Source organism: Leptodactylus fuscus, chromosome 3 (assembly GCF_031893055.1).
Source record: "Leptodactylus fuscus isolate aLepFus1 chromosome 3, aLepFus1.hap2, whole genome shotgun sequence".
Lineage (NCBI taxonomy): Eukaryota > Metazoa > Chordata > Amphibia > Anura > Leptodactylidae > Leptodactylus > Leptodactylus fuscus.
The window spans coordinates 47,773,393-47,791,088 of record NC_134267.1 but is presented as its reverse complement, the minus strand read 5'-3'; the positions used below and the strand labels follow the sequence as shown (position 1 = coordinate 47,791,088).

Genomic DNA, 17,696 nt, shown 5'->3' with positions numbered 1-17,696 from the left:
TGCTACTTTTAAACATGCTGGGAAAAAGAAAATGTAATTTGTTGCAAAATTCTAAAACAACAAGAGCTATGAAGGTAGCCAGAAGTGAACAGAGTTCTCCTCAAGCAGAGCTGACGGGGATCATAGGTGCCAACAACATGCTCATTACATGGTTTCATTATTTCATATAAAGATGGGAACAGAAGGACTACAATTTCTGTACAGCACTACTGAATATTTTGGCGCTATATAAACAAGATAAAACATTCACCTTTGTTTCTAGAAGTTTTGCTTTCACAAATTGTTCTCTGTAGATTTAGAAGTTGCTACTGTTAAGGTGTATACAAGTGTAGTTGCAGTGTGTTTTATATCATTCACTATAGATAGGATCAAAAAGTTCGCTCCACCCTTATATAATTTCTTCATTGATGTACAGGGAGTGTAGTCACACGTGTCACTTACCATAGTTCTAGGTAACAATGTTCTCCAATACCCAAAGTAATGTCAATATGGGAAAACACGGGTGAAACAAGATGTAGGTCATTTAATTTATTAAAATAGGTTTGTTGCTTTATACCGCAAATACTTGGAGTTTTTAGGGAAGAAAAAAAAAAAAAAAGTAAAACATTAAAAAAGTGGAATGTATCAGTGACATTCAAAAGCATAAGGTCTAAAACCGTGATAGGTCCGAATGTCCTGATATCTCAAAGTTTTCACCTTCAAAAAACAAAAAAAACCTTTCCAAAATGGTAGAAAAACTACCACACAACGCAATAAAGTCACTGTTTGAACTGTGTGAACTGTCCTGGAGTGTATGTCCCATATCTGTTGGCAACATTTGTAAAACCAGTCCTCAACCCCTGATTGTTGCCAATGCCTGGCACGCCAAGTCCTTGGCTAAATGTAGCACCATACGGTGCAGAGCCATAATGAAGTCCTAGGCCGTATGGCCTTGCTTGTGCATTTGGAAGAATGACAGGATTGATATTTTTGCCTGGTGTATTAAAGGCAAATTCTGGAGGTGGGCTGCTCGGTTTTGAAGGTGTTGAAGTCAAAGGACTTAATTCATCGCCTGGAGATTTCAAAGATGGCATCTGAATGATGTGATGGTCTGAGATGTTCAGCATGTTGGGTGGCATGGGACCAGAAGACAGGACAGGCCTGGCCCATTCATCCTTGAAGATCTGAACAGTCAGAGTAGAGACCAAAGTATTGAGTCGGTTTGTAACATGCGCCAGAACCAACTGTTCATTTGCGTCTCTTCTAATCCGGACATGAACCGATCCAGCCTGAAAAGGTACCAAAAAAAATAATTATATATAAGATAGATAGATAGATAGATAGATAGATAGATAGATAGATAGATAGATAGATAGTAGTAAGATAAAAAATAATATGATCTAATAGCAGTGATGGGAAAAACAGAGGAACAAATATTTTTTCAATGAAACATTTTGGGGGTCCAATCCTGAAAACTTCAATAGGTGCAGTTGGTCATGGCTGCAGACCCACAATGGTTATGTTTGTTTTCCTTGCTGTGCCTCTACAGGGAATACAGCATGTGATAAAGAGCTACAGATCTGTAGATGGATTTTTTTTACTAAATACTTAATGGTTACTGTATGTACAATATGTCATCAAAAAAATCATACGCTCTGCTTGAATGGAGTATTTACTTCTATGCCTATGGTCAACCATATACTGCAAAAATGGCTCGCTTTTTTTCCCTGCTAGCTAAAAGCAGAAAAAAAGAAGAGAGATGCCCTATCTTGCCGCGGATTCCACGGTTAATTCAGCCACAACGTCCACAGCTCGAGACACGCTCCTGTTTAGGCCCATTCATTCCGGCCTAATCAAGAGCGGTATGCTGTGACTAGGGTTGACCCGATATTGAGATTTCAAGATCGTTTTTAAAATCCAATTTCCGATCATTTTCCATTTGAACCCGATCCCAATGCAAGTCAATGGGATTGTTTTAATACTTGAAGATCAGATTTTAAAAATGATAATAATCAAGCATTGTGGGAAATAATCTCCGACCTTGATCCCATCTAATAAGATCGGGATCAGAATTCTGATCGCAATTGTGAAATTTACTCGGTCGATGATCGAAATCCGATCTTTTCCGATTTTGATCGCTCAACCCTAGCCGCGACGGAATGTTCACATGGCAGAAAAGGTTTCTGCCACCTTTTCCTCCGTGTGAACCTATCCTTATAGTGCATATAAAATACATTTTCAAAGATAAATAAATAGGAAGTCTCTTATTTCAACAATGTTATGCAGGTGACTGCTGCAAAGCGACCACATATCCCCGTTCACACACATACCATGGTGCCAAATCCCAGAGTCCAAAAATGCTCATTGCGAACTTCAAGCACTCCGTCCAATGTAGACACCTACAAAAATTCCACAGTATTAACACATTTAAGGTAAACGACCTGATAAATGCTAAATCCTTGTTTCATGGTTTTCTAATTCACGGATCGTCACCTCCTACGTCTGATTTTAATTAGAAAAGGTTTATTGTAAAATCTATTTAGTCTACGGTTTCCTTTTCTTACCTCTCGAAGCAGTTTATCCAGTTGACCAATGACATGTGGTGGAGTTGTCTTGAAGGAAACAAAAACATTTGTTACAATGTATGACCAATCTCTTCACCATTTCCAATTGACTTGAAGACAATATTAGATAATCCCCACTATCAGAAGCCACAGCATACAGTAAGTAATGTGATATATACCGGAAGCTCGGATGTTTATAGAAAACACAAGGATGTGTTTGTGCATGTGTTGCGTTTGGATGGGTTTCATGTGATAAGTATTTGTGAGATCTATCACTCACTGTTACTGCTACAACACCCAGAAGTGATAGATACATTCGTGGTAATGGCAGATGCTTGTACATGTGATGGGAAAAACTCGATTTGCAAGTGTTTACACCTTGATGGTAAGAGATTATATTTCACAAAGTAGCCGTACTCATGAGGTAGTTTAGCAGCCATACAGAACAGAGGTGGAGTATACCGTACCAGTCAAAGGGTGAGACACACCTACCCCTATGGGGCTTTCTTTACATATTTTAGAATAATAGTACACTAATCGGAATTAAGTAGTATATGGAGCAAGGGGTGTAAATGGAGGCAGGGCCAGGCAAAGGTACTGTCCGAGAGTAACTAGGGCATAAGACACGGGGGAGGTGCAGGGGAAATACTGACCCGGTCACTAGTCAATATCTAAACGCTAGTTTCTCAAATATACTTGTAATGATTGATCTGCCTTTCTTGTGGTAATATATCCCAAACCTGGAGGAAACTTCAAAGTACTTACAATTTTCCATATTGTCTAATCTGCCTTCTTACAGTAATGATCAAACAGTTTTCTTCTTCCTTTTCTTATTTGAGCCATGCATGTACTAGCCATACTGTGGGCTAACACTGAAAGACCCAATGGGAGTCACAAAAGACTAGAGATGAGCGAACACTGTTTGGATCAGCCGATCCGAACAGCACGCACCCATAGAAATGAATGGAAACACCTGTGACGCCGGCCGGCCACTGGCAAAGTCAGCGTCACAGGTTTTTCCATTAATTTCTATGGGTGCGTGCTGTTCGGATCGGCTGATCCAAACAGTGTTCGCTCATCTCTACAAATGACCCCTCACCCTACCTTGTCAACACTACCAAATGGCATTCCAAAACATTCCAAAAACTATCAGAAAAAAATGGCGCATCTGGTATGCACAACTTTGCATTCAGAACGCTGTATAATATTTTCACTGTAGGGGGGGGGACAATTAACTTAGCAGAGGGTGAGATCTGTAGGTCCATGGAGAACAGAGGAGTCGGTTATATGACCATTAGCGTCAGCAGGGGAGGCTGAGGAATGAGTCTTATTGTCGAACATAAGAGGATGGAACATAATATATACCGGTGACAAAAATCATTGCATGAGTAGGGCCAACATGGTGGCTCAGTGGTTAGCACTGCAGCCTTGCAGTGCTGGAGTCCTGGGTTCAAATCCTGCCAGGAACAACATCTGCAAGAAGTTTGTATGTTCTCCCCGTGTTTGCGTGGATTTCCTCCCATTCTACAAAGACATATCGATAGGGGGGAAATAAAAAAGTACATTGTGATCCCTATATGGGGCTCACAATCTACATTAGAAAAAAAAATTGTTGCATGAGCTTTTTTTTTTTTTTTTTTAGCGCTGCCCTTGACACTCTCTGAAAAAGGGGGCATGGCGTGGGGGTGCTGTTGGCGAGGCTATCAGCCCTGCAAACATTTTTTGCCATAGATACATTACTGTAGTGGTGGTGCCAGGGATCCGCAGTCCCACTCCCCTTCACTTGAATTGGAGCAGGTCCACTTCAAGCTGTAAACTCAGCATATGGCTTCCAGCAGCTGTCTCAGCGGACTTGTTTGAGGTTTGGGTGACCAATTTGATACTGATGACTTATCTTGTGCTTACGTCATCAGTATCAAATATCTTCAGACCCTGGAAACCCCTTTAAGCTATAAGTCTTTAGATCAAAATGTCCCTTTATCAAGAGAAACCAACATTCAGTCATGTGTGTCCAAGTTTTGGACCGATACTAAATATTCCTTTCTCTTCATACAGTTAGGACATGGAAACATGAGCTAGTAAACATGTCAATCAGGCATGTAAGTTGTTGAAGATGAAGCAGGGCCACATTCCAGACTGGCGTACATAGATAGCAGTTACATCAGTCCCTGTCCCCAATGGGCCTCACTATCTACTCACCTTATCTCAGATAGGGGGTCATACACACACGGCACAGCATACCATAGCCAGGTACAGCCCTCGCAGGATTTTCTTGCAAGTAGGATTGAAAATGAAATGCATGATGCATGTATAAAATCCAAGCATTTGGAGGTCTAAACTGTCAGATCCAAACCAAGGACCTCCATACTGCAAGCTACTATTGCTAAGCACAGATTTTGACAATGTATACTTGACATTGTACAAGGTCTTTAAACTAGCAGGAAATGTATTTACCAAAAAGCAATCCTCTTCACAGAAAGGAGTATGACTGAACCCCTATACAGCAGGGGCACAAGATGACTTTAAAACAGACCCTCCCATGGTGGGCACAGAGTCTGAAAACTGATAAATATGGTTCCTATGTGCCAATGGTTGAGATTGCCAGAGTCACCAAGAACACAGAATTTTGTCTTTTAGGGTGTTAATGTATAAGACCTCTTAGTCCCAACTGTGCAACATATTAAAATGGCAAATCCACCTCTGGGCTCCACAACTATCTTCAGAGCAGGGGTCCCCCTAACCCCAGTCTTGTGGTTACGGTGAGGAGGGGTAGGGCTGGACAGCACACTTGTCTATTATTTATCAGATTCCCATAGAACTGAATAGAGAGCCACACATACGTGTTACCTCTCCACTCATGATGGCTACAAGGCTGGGGTCAGAGGCCCCATTGTCCATATGTGTGTTCCAGAGGTGGGACGCGCATCTATCAAACATTTATGATTTATCCATATTTCCCAAATAACTAGAAACAGAACTAAAAACTTTTATACTACTTCGAGAAATATATCAAAACATTGAAAAGATGTTAAAAAAAATTCAAAAATGAGAATTAGCTGGTCCTGGGGCAGCCTCGAAGTGTATACACCCTGGTGACTCCCTGCTGTACAGATAGGTGCATGTCCCAGAAGTCGGACCTGCAACTATTAAACCTCTCTTATAACACTCAAATAACATGCGGTAGTTTACACAATTTCACTTTTATTTTTAAACCAATGCTATACATTACTTGGAAATCTTAAAGAATCATTGAGCTACATTAGATTTGCTGTGTTCTGCAGGTAGAATACATCTGGCCCTGTAAGTGACCCCATTGCCCTATTGCAAAATGTCCCTAAACCAAGGAAAATGGAATGCAGGAATGTGCTTCCTATCCAACCAGTATACCCACATACATACTTGTATCAATGCAACCAAGGAATGTTCACATTCCTTAAAGGGGTTGTCCCATCACAAGGATCCTATCTATACTGCTTGTTAATGTGGATGTAAGACTTTTCCTAAATACATTGCTTCAGCAAAACTGCTTTGTCTGTCCACTATCTTACTTTATTCAATTTTTTGTGGCCACAGCCCTGACTTAGTTGCTCCTGAGTCAAATGATGTATCTGCTGCTCTCAGGGGGGAGGGAGGAGGGGCTAAGTGCAGGGAGCGAGCCTGTGTTTCTAGCTATTCCTGTGTCTACACCATGTGACCTAGGTCCTGCTCTCAGATAGGGGAGAGGAGCTGCTTTCATTACTTCTGTTCTCCCAGTTATCAGGCTAGCTAATACAATTGTGCTCATTATGGCAGAGACAGGCAGTCTCTGTATGTAACACAGAATGGAGTTGCTGCTGCCTGTACTTCATAGTCCAATATGGTTGGGCGGAGCTATACACGAATTTGGGGGCGGAGCTAAACAGCAGGTTGCCTGTGAAACCCCGCCCACCAAAATGATGCAAGAAACCAGGAAGAAAGAAGATTTTACAAGAGTGAAGACTGCTGAGTATGTGAGGTGGGAATACCCCTTTAAGGTAAATCACTACAGATACCTGAGCTTCTCTTGATGGATTGTTTACAACAGAAATCTCATACCCATATTACCTATTTGGAACACATTATAAGAGAACCCCTCTTTGAAACCCCACTCCATATGCCTAAAACTAAGAAAGTGTAAAGAAGAGGGAGAATCAATGGAACTGAATAATTAATCCAAGTCACAACAGCTGCCAACCATTGCTGATGGCATAGGCTCAGCTCCGGTACCAAGCAATATGCACTAGAGCTATTAAAGGGATCCTATCATATAAACACTTTTTTTCTGAGTAACACGTAGGAATAGCCTTAAGAAAGGCTACTCGTCTCCTACCTTTCGTTGTCTTCTCCAAGCCGCCGTTCCGTAGGAACCCCGGTTCTTGACGGTATGCAAATGAGTTCTCTTGCGGCACTGGGGGTGGGCCCCAGCGCTCAAACAGTACTGGGGGTGTCCCCAAGGCTGCGCGAGAACTCTCTCCAGCGCCACCTCCATCTTCGTCAGCAGCGTCCTCTTCTTCCGGCGGTGGCTTCTAACTTCTAGGCCTCAGGCAGAGCAGATGGCACAGGCCACAAGAAAATGGCCGCTTACAATACTGTGCAAGCGGCCATTTTCTCGTGGCCTTGGGGCATGCGCAGTCTGCTCTGCTCAAGACCCGAGGCCTACAAGTTACAAGCCACCGCCGGAAGAAGAGGATGAAGACGACGCTGCTGACGAAGATGGAGCCGGCGCTGGAGAGAGTTCTCTTGCAGCATTGGCGACGCCCTCAGTGCTGTTTGAGCACTGGGACCAGCCCCCAGTGCTGCGAAAGAACTAATTTGCATACTGACAAGAACCGGGATTCCTACAGAACGGCGCCGCGGAGAAGACAACGAAAGGTAGGAGACGAATAGCCTTTCTTAAGGCTATTCCGACGTGTTACTCAGAAAAAAAAAAGGGTTTATATGATAGGATCCCTTTAATATCAGTCAAGGAGTGAGAAGAGGCTAAGAGGGGATCTCTCAAAAGACAAGATTCCTCTAATTAAAGCCAAACTGGAAATCAGCTATGCATCATAAGCCTAGTTTCATGAAGACCCCACGTCATTAGCTGGCATTATTTCCTCTACACAGAATATAGTATTACCAATGAAACACTAAAATGAAAAGTTGACCATATAATACATGGGAGGGCTGCAGCGAGAAGGGCTCTTTGTCCTGCCTTTCAGTATAAGTGGGTTCCAAACAAAAACCCTGCGCTTAGCAGTGGCTGCGGGCACAGAAACTACAGTAGACAAACCTTTTAAGAATAAATGATCAGATCATACAATGTTACAACAGAACCTGTACATGATAATGGAAATAGCCTTACTTGGAGCAGAACTTTGCCACTGTACACACTCATTGGATACATGGTGCCAAACGTCATAAGAGCAATGGCGACAGCTGATGCAGTGTCCACTGAAAAATAGTTGCTGCAAGGACAAGGGGAGTATTAATAATATGTAATGATATCCAGATTCTTACATGCATCATTGGTAATGGAGGGAGAGTAAAGAGGTTATCTCAGAAACAAAAAAACAACAAAAAAAAAACCTTGCTTGTAATATGTGACTATCAAGCAATTGCATCTCCTAGGAATATACTGCGGTCTGGCATTTGCTAGCCCAGCTCCAGGTTTTGTGAGCTCTAACACTTAATAGCAGAAAACAGAGAAACAGATCTGGATTTTGCTTCATTTTTGATAATGTATACCTATTGTACATAGTAATCATTTTTTTTCACTGCACGGTTTTAAAGCATGTTGCCTTTAATAAGAATACTGCTTTAAAAGGTGTTGACGGGTACAATGGATTCTCGTCTATGCAGTTTGCTGAGAAATAATGCTTCTTTAAGTTGAGCTTGTGCCTCAGAACCTTATCTTTTACAGTCAACGAGAACCTTTCACCATCTCCAACAAGTCCAGTTCTTTACACCATTTAATAGACACTGCTCCATTGATTCTGGCACAAATGGAATTTTTTATCTAGCCCACACCATTCCTGAGCAATTTTTATGCTATTTATTCTCTGTACCGTCAGGGGGGCGGTGTCAGGCAGGAGCAGGCAAGGTGTGTGATTCTGATATCTGACACTGGCTTCCTCTGATTGGAGCTCTGAATCACACCCCTGACACCACCCTTTTGACATTACAGAGCTGAAATAATACATCCGGCACCATAAAGAAGTACACTTGTTGCTCAGAAACGGTGGAGGCTAGAGAGAAAATGCCAACTGTGCTGGAATCGGTCATGTGGTGCCCATTAACAGATGTCAGGAACTTGGATGAAAGATCCTCTTTAAGTGAAGATTTAAAGGGGTATTCTGGAACCAGCACATTAATAGCAATGAAGATGAAACTGTCGGCACCCTGTTTATCCTATTCCTAGAGAGGTTCAGTTGTCTTTAATATTCACATATGGCCAGCTACCTGCACTTTGCCGACCTAGTAGCAGACATATGACAGGGACTAAGTACCCTGGCTCTACCATGCTATAGGTACAGACTGTAGGTAGACTGACAGATGTAAACATTAAGGAGGCTGCAGCATTCACACAAGAGCCACAGTTGCTGATTGACAGAAGCATCAAATCACATTCCCAATCTGATACCAATGGCCTTTCTAAAAGGAATTAAGATTTATTTTTAACATTTAAGCAGGTCCCACAGAGCCCTCATGAGATTACATTTGCACAGAGAAGTGTGGTGGCCGAAGTCTCTGTACATTGCATACCACTGCGACTGCTCCAGCTCTCAGTGACATTGCCATCTCCACTATACTCTTACTGCAGGTTCATAGAGTACAGTTACGCTGGGTTCACATTAGCGCCCGGAGTCTGTTCTGAGCTTGCCGAAGATGGAAGGCTGTCAGACCGGGTCCGGCCGTGAGCGCCGGCGAGCGGTTTATGCTCTCCGCCGCTAAACTGTTTTTTTAAAACTGGACACAGAGTACTGCATGTCCGACTTAAAAAAAAAAACGGTTTTGCGGTGCATTCAAATGAATGGTTTTGAAAGAGTCCTGCAGGTTTCCGTCTCCTGCCTCAGTTTTGTGCAGGAAACGGAAACCTGCATGAACGGAGACCGGGTGCAGATGTGAACGAGCCCTCACATGACCAAGAGTCAGGGAATCAGCAGGGGAGGAAGAGGAATAAGACTTCTCATCTTCCCAAGTAAAACTCTGCAAAGAATATTATCAGGGCCCTAGGGGACCTTTATAAACTGTATAATAGCAGTAAAGCTCACTCAGTGCAGTAAATGCATTGGCAAACTACATTATGTCCTGCCTATTTTATTTGAATAATCCTAGATTATTTTAACGTACTGCATAATGAGCAATTCATTAAAGGCATGCTCACATGCTGGTTTTCTCACTTGGATTATGGAGCACATTGCATATGAAATCCACTCTTAAAAACACATCCCATTGATTTCCCATTGGGAAAAAAAATGCAGTTATGCAGTCACAGAATTTATTTTTTTTTACCACAAATTTGTATCAATTCTAACCATGGCAGGAGTTACTCACAGGTGGATTCCCCTACTGAATGGCTTTAAATCAGTGTATAGAAAACTGCAAATCTATGGCAGATATGACTTCTGTCATGTATTTACAATATGACAAAGGTATACAGAAATTCATGCACATAAAGCAGAAACTATTCTATCCATATGTACTAAACTCATTTTAGATTTCCTGAATTTTCCCTCATCAAATATAGTTGCTCCTTTCAAATAATAGATTGAATAATAAATTGGCCATTTTGGCTCTGCTTACGAATATTTAGGATAGAAATCTAAGCTGTACTTTCATATATGTCATGGTTGGATACCATTTTGACGGTACTTAAAAGCATAGCCTGCCACTCCACTTGGCACACAAGAAAGAATGTATGTGACAAGCATATACTTACTTAATTTCAATCAGCATGTAAGTAATGCAAAGTGCTAATGCTCCAGCAATGTCAATTAGCACAAAAGGGTTCATCCGGGGTAAGAAGACGCTGCTCAGCCCTGGGATAATGCCACATACACTGAAAGACGACAAGAAATTAGAAAAGTAACTACTTGATCTCAATCATTTCATATAGACATGGGTAGACCAGAACAGTACAGAAAGATCTCATTATTTTTGTGACATTTGTTAATGGATCACGGATTTACAAGGTTTCACAGGGACGCCAAACAACTTGGTGTTGGTGAAATGTAATAGAATTGGGAATATAGCTATTTGGAAAAAGAACTGACGCGAGTGATTCAGTTTACAGAGGATCTTTCACCACTACATTGAATCATTTAATAGGTATCACTCCACCAATTTTGGCGCAGTTGGATTTTTTCTCTAACCTCCACATGTTATATAAGCTCTATACGGTCAGAAGGGTAGTCAGACAGTGTCAGAGCTCAGAATCGCAAAACTTGTCTGCTTCTGCCCATAAGACAGTAACATATCAGGCACCAAAACTGACTGCAATGATTCCTTGGAAATGGTGGGGGCGCCTAGAACTAGAGTTGGTAAAAGGACCTCTTTAAGAAGTGCCCTAAGAGCCAGGAACATTCATTAGATAGACAAGAAAGGTAGTTTAGGCACTGAGACAGAAAAGGGAACTTTACTGTTAGAGTAGTCTGACTATGGTATGTCCTACCCCAGGAGTAATAATAGTAGAGATCTAATAAAAGATATAATTCATCTAATCACAAGTCAAAGGAATGAGATTTCTGGAGATGGAACAGCATCTAGGGATATAGTCCTATAGCCAGATTTAGAACCAGGAAGAAAGGTTTCTCCTAATATGAAAGCCACTACGTAGGGGCTTTGCCTTCCTTTGGATCAGTACTGTAAGATTGGACTTCATAGACCTGCCTGTTTTATCAACCTTATTGACTATGTAACTAACTGGTTATCATGACACCTATACTCCTACAGTATTGCTTTGTCTGTGCCACGTTACAAAGAGCCTAAGCCTAGCCCGCTCAGCCAACGGCCTGCAGATACAGAAGCAATGAGGAAGTTGGGATCTGTGTTTTCTGCAAAACTGACTGGCTCAGGATCATAAGAAAATTGTGCACATTAAGACAGCGTCAGAAATTTTACCCTATGTTAACCTCAAGGCTTATTTCACACGTAAATTACGTGTGGCTTATTTTGGCACTGGAAAAAAACGCTTCCTAATTAGGAAGCTTTTTTTGGACCTTTCTGCGCTTTTTGGAGCGTTTTTGTTGTTGTTGTTGTTGTAGTAAAAACCGCTTGAAAACAAGCCATGTTGTTTTCCCCTCCTGTAAAGTGAACTGGCCAAAAAAAAAACGCGCATAGAAAAATGTGTGTTTTTCGCCTCCCATTCACTTCTATTGCTTTCTTCCGGCGGAAAAAGACTGAAGAAAGGTCATGTCGCTTCTTTTTTTTCTGCTAGCAGAAAAAAAAAAAGCTAGCAGTCTACATAGACCACTACTGTAAAGGGGCGGATTTTGAAGCTAAAGCCGCTGTCAAAATCAGCCTCTTTGCCCCTGTGTGAACTAGCCCTAAAAATTCATTTCTAGATGTAGTTCTCCTTTAAGACTGCACCAAAGAGAATAAAAAAGCTTTAGACAGCCTATTCATTAAAATTCTATTTAACTAAAAATAAAACCACATGAGGGAGTTTTACCTAACAAAACGCCCCAGAATTCTGTCTTACTAGGCACAAATAAATGGTGTACATGCCATACACTACACTTGGGCTAAGCTCACATCTGTGCAGGCCTGTTCGTTGCTCTTGACCATCAGAGGACCAGAACAACGGACAGGCAGACCACTAAAACAACAGGTCCATATAGTGCCCGATGGACTCCACTGACTATAATGGGACTTGTCGGATGTCTGTCATTTTTAAACTGAAATAAGTGGACGAAAACATTGTGTGAGCAGGATTTTCTTGCCCGTCAATTTCAGGCAAACACTGCAGATGTGAACGAAGCCTTATTATGTTATTTGATATTATGATGTGAACTGATCTTTTCTATGTTATTTAACTGATTTGCAGAAAAGGGACATGGCTTTACAGGCATGTACCAAAATATCAACCAAAGGTTTCTAAAGATGCACCAAATTTATTACACAGCATAAGCCATTTGATGCATCTGTAGACGACCTGGTGGAAATTTACACTGAGGGTTAGGCAATAGTAGTGACTCTGCCCTATGGTATTTTGTCACGTTGAAATGAAGTTAGTTGCCGGAATTACCATTCCACACCTGCACACAAACTTAAGGACCTCAAGGGCATTTGGGCATACATCGTAACTGACAGCATGCACCACAGCTTACTATGGTAGGATTGCAGAAATAGAAGCACTCTACCTGCGGCTCAGGTCTGCTACATGTTCTTGAAGCCAGCTTGTACTAGCAGCTGCAAGATATAACAAAGAAACAAAGAAGTACTCAACTGTTTTAAGAACAATGCTGTTCACTTTCTTCTTTTAGAAGAAAAAAATAAAAATTCTGCACAGTGCAGAGGACATTGTAAATATACTGTCAACGTATGGGCTTCATCCTTACTGGCGAGTATACAACATACATTTGAGGACTGTATAATTATATCGTCCTGTGACCCCAGATGTTCAGAGAAAGCAGTGTATGTACTAGTAGAAATGGAGCTTACCTTCTGAAACATAAGCAAACGGCTTATTCCTAACTGAAAGCATAGTGAATAAATTGAAAAACAGGGCAACAAAGGTTCCCACAAGCAGACGACCCCTAGGAGAAGAAAGGAGAGACAATGTATAAGAAACGGTGTATAGGGATCCCAAATATGAAGAATTACAGAAATGTATTTATTTATTTTGGGGGGGGCCTAAAAGGCGACGGGAGAGAATATATACTTACGTGTGAATCTCTGGTTGCTCCAAAAATCTTTCAGCACTGAAAAGAAAAATATGACACATTAATTGCAGATGATTTCTGTTTCCTGTACTAAAGCTATATATAACACTGGAGATATTGTTGATATAAAACATGAATGGGGTCTGAGTCACTGGGATCAATATACAGTTAATGTGGTGCCTTACAGTGTAAGCTTATTTATTTATTTTCATAAATCAGCAGTGCAAGTGTAGAGAAGAAACTTTGCAATATACAGTTAGGGCCAGAAATATTTGGACAGTGACACAATTTTCGCGAGTTGGGCTCTGCATGCCACCACATTGGTTTTGAAATGAAACCTCTACAACAGAATTCAAGTGCAGATTGTAACGTTTAATTTGAAGGGTTGAACAAAAATATCTGATAGAAAATGTAGGAATTGTACACATTTCTTTACAAACACTCCACATTTTAGGAGCTCAAAAGTAATTGGACAAATAAACATAACCCAAACAAAATATTTTTTTTTCAATATTTTGTTGCGAATCCTTTGGAGGCAATCACTGCCTTAAGTCTGGAACCCATGGACATCACCAAACGCTGGGTTTCCTCCTTCTTAATGCTTTGCCAGGCCTTTACAGCCGCAGCCTTCAGGTCTTGCTTGTTTGTGGGTCTTTCCGCCTTAAGTCTGGATTTGAGCAAGTGAAATGCATGCTCAATTGGGTTATTATCTGGTGATTGACTTGGCCATTGCAGAATGTTCCACTTTTTTGCACTCATGAACTCCTGGGTAGCTTTGGCTGTATGCTTGGGGTCATTGCCCATCTGTACTATGAAGCGCCGTCCGATCAACTTGGCAGCATTTGGCTGAATCTGGGCTGAAAGTATATCCCGGTACACTTCAGAATTCATCCGGCTACTCTTGTCTGCTGTTATGTCATCAATAAACACAAGTGACCCAGTGTCATTGAAAGCCATGCATGCCCATGCCATCACGTTGCCTCCACCATGTTTTACAGAGGATGTGGTGTGCCTTGGATCATGTGCCGTTCCCTTTCTTCTCCAAACTTTTTTCTTCCCATCATTCTGGTACAGGTTGATCTTTGTCTCATCTGTCCATAGAATACTTTTCCAGAACTGAGCTGGCTTCTTGAGGTGTTTTTCAGCAAATTTAACTCTGGCCTGTCTATTTTTGGAATTGATGAATGGTTTGCATCTAGATGTGAACCCTTTGTATTTACTTTCATGGAGTCTTCTCTTTACTGTTGACTTAAGAGACAGATACACCTACTTCACTGAGAGTGTTCTGGACTTCAGTTGATGTTGTGAATGGGTTCTTCTTGACCAAAGAAAGTATGCGGCGATCATCCACCACTGTTGTCATCCGTGGACGCCCAGGCCTTTTTGAGTTCCCAAGCTCACCAGTCAATTCCTTTTTTCTTAGAATGTACCCGACTGTTGATTTTGCTACTCCAAGCATGTCTGCTATCTCTCTGATGGATTTTTTTCTTTTTTTTCAGCCTCAGGATGTTCTGCTTCACCTCAATTGAGAGTTCCTTTGACCGCATGTTGTCTGGTCACAGCAACAGCTTCCAAATGCAAAACCACACACCTGGAATCAACCCCAGACCTTTTAACTACTTCATTGATTACAGGTTTACGGGGGAGACGCCTTCAGAGTTAATTGCAGCCCTTAGAGTCCATTGTCCAATTACTTTTGGTCCCTTGAAAAAGAGGAGGCTATGCATTACAGAGCTATGATTCCTAAACCCTTTCTCCGATTTGGATGTGGAAACTCTCATATTGCAGCTGGGAGTGTGCACTTTCAGCCCATATTATATATATAATTGTATTTCTGAACATGTTTTAGTAAACAGCTAAAATAACAAAACTTGTGTCACTGTCCAAATATTTCTGGCCCTAACTGTACTTCACTAAAGAAAAGTGATTTTTGTCTATCCTTCCATACAAGTAGATAAGTTTACAATGAAGTCTATGGAGGAGGAGAAGGAGAGAGACAGATATGAGGTAGTCTACAGTCAGAAGGGTGGATAGTAATTCCTGATAACCCAGCTGTGTTGTGAAAGAAAACAACAGTTTCTCTAACAGTTTCCCTCCCTCCCCCCTCCTCTCCGTAGGCGTCTACGGTACAGATTTGGTCAATGGTAGAAAGAAGAAAATAAGTGAATAATCATACCCTTTCTTTAACAGATGATACAACAAAGTTTATCTTCACCTATACTATGGATTAATGGAAAAAAATAAGGAACAGGGGATAATCATACTCATTAGGGAGAGTGTGCACCTACACAGGCGTACACTCTGCCAAACTAGTATCCCTACGCTATGCTGAGGAGATCCAACAGATCGAAACAGCGCTGTCCATAGCTGGGAATCTGTTCCTTTTGGAATAGAAATACTAGTTTGGCAATAATCCCCGCATTATGTTATTAGGCTCACTAAACGAGTCACGCATGATGTTAAGTGGGCTGCCCCTAGAGGGCAGCAAACAGAGGCACTGTTCTCCGAATTACATCCTAATTACAGATTTGCATATTTTTTCCTATGGAAAAAATAAGTAAATGTTAAATCACGCTTTAAAAGGAGTTTACCTATAAGAGTGTCTTATCTGCTAGCAACAGATACCTTGCAGATCTGTGCAGGTCCAACTACAGAGACTCAAAAGACCAAGAGAACACCGCATTCTGAATGTAACACCGGTCATGCAGGGGCACTGTCGTGTTATTCTCTTCTATCAGACTACTGGAAGAATTTTCCAGAGGGAAAAAAAATAATAATTGGTGACAGGCTTATGAAAATACTATAAAAAAAACAAAACAAAAAAAAAAAACACTCCTCTCTATAACTCCCATACTGATGATACCCCCACTGGTCCTTTTTTCCTGGTCCCATCTTGAAACATAAGAAAAGCTTAGAAATCACCTCTCCATGACTGTCTGACCTGGAGCTGCAAGTAGAGACCAGCAGGAACCTAGGCAGCATCACAAATGGAGGAGAAGGGGATTGTGAAACAAGTCTCTCTCTCTGCCTGTTGTCACCAATTTATTTACTCCTGGAACACCCCTTTCATAGGACAGGAAATCTCAGAAATAAGTTACATATACCGGGAATCAGAGACGTAAAGCGAAGCTCCTAGGGCCCCCACCAAACTTGTGCCATTTAACTTACTGATATTTTTCATGGGGTAAGACGTTCTCTTTGGGGCCCCTCAAAGTCCAGGGCCCAGTAGCAACTGCTACCACTCACCACCAATATCTTAAAGACCCAGAAGAGTCCTTCACACAGTGACACTTGAGCAGTAGACTACTCAAAATGGAGAACTTTTTTGAGAATTGGAGTGTATATAGAAGGCTGTTGTGAAATATATCCACATCCCTTTAATTAACCAGACCATATTTGCTGGTCTAACACAATACCAGACTGAATACCGGATTCATGTCACCCATTTATATATTGCAGGTCAATGTAGCAGCCACAGCTGGTGCAGTTATTTTATATATGTATGTATATATATCACATATATGTTTGTGCCAAGTGTATCATTAGTTGATAGACCTTATATGCCGCTTTCCAGTAGACTATTTAGAATGTGTTATGTAACTTATTATATTTGGAATTATTTCTATATTGTGATACTGGTCAGTATTACACCAACCTCTGCCAAGTGATAATAAAGTTAGGTCACGTCTTTTCTGGTATATAACATCCAAGTCGGTTTTGGGGTTTATGTATATAGGACAATTGGATATATACCTTTCTTTCAGTATGAAGAGCGCTCCCAACTGGGCCAGAACTGTTGATGCGAAAACTGCCAACACTTCAAATCTTTCAAATCTAAAAAGATTTTTTTAAAAATTAGATTATATTTAAAAAAAAAATTGTATTAAAGCAAATGATATCCTCCAGCTTTTAGACTGCTTGCTGAATTTTAGGAGATCAATAGTAAATTGGAGCCTATCAGCAAGGTCATGTACCACATGAGATTCTTGTAACAGATCAGTAAACCCTAAAGGTGGCCATTCAGGCAGAATACTACAACCCACTTATTGGGACCTGCAACTACCAATAGTATGCAGAGGTCCCAAGACACCTGTTCCTTCTTAGCACCAACCGGCAAGATCAGGGGGAACTAATGTATAGTCTATATAGTCTATTATAGTTCATTATCAATATTGGGATAATAAAAAGGTTTGCACACTACAAACAGTGATGGCATATCATTTCCAAATGGTAGGAAACCAAATTTTTGGACACCTGCGGATCCTCCGAA

The 17,696-nt window shown here is 41.2% G+C and overlaps 1 protein-coding gene across 1 annotated transcript in view; it reads right to left on the bottom strand.

Moving 5' to 3' along the window:
- Nucleotides 1–513: 513 nt before the first annotated feature.
- Nucleotides 514–17,696, bottom strand: part of SLC30A6 (solute carrier family 30 member 6) — a 28,843-nt gene continuing 11,660 nt past the window's right edge. Inside the window, exons 6-14 of the mRNA XM_075267553.1 lie at nucleotides 17,180–17,260; nucleotides 13,430–13,465; nucleotides 13,206–13,300; nucleotides 12,905–12,953; nucleotides 10,483–10,602; nucleotides 7,906–8,008; nucleotides 2,544–2,591; nucleotides 2,310–2,378; nucleotides 514–1,268 (exon numbers count right to left, since the gene is read on the bottom strand). Of these exons, the coding sequence (XP_075123654.1) occupies nucleotides 759–1,268; nucleotides 2,310–2,378; nucleotides 2,544–2,591; nucleotides 7,906–8,008; nucleotides 10,483–10,602; nucleotides 12,905–12,953; nucleotides 13,206–13,300; nucleotides 13,430–13,465; nucleotides 17,180–17,260 (1,111 nt within the window). The 3' untranslated portion in view covers nucleotides 514–758. The remainder of the gene's footprint in view (nucleotides 1,269–2,309; nucleotides 2,379–2,543; nucleotides 2,592–7,905; nucleotides 8,009–10,482; nucleotides 10,603–12,904; nucleotides 12,954–13,205; nucleotides 13,301–13,429; nucleotides 13,466–17,179; nucleotides 17,261–17,696) is intronic.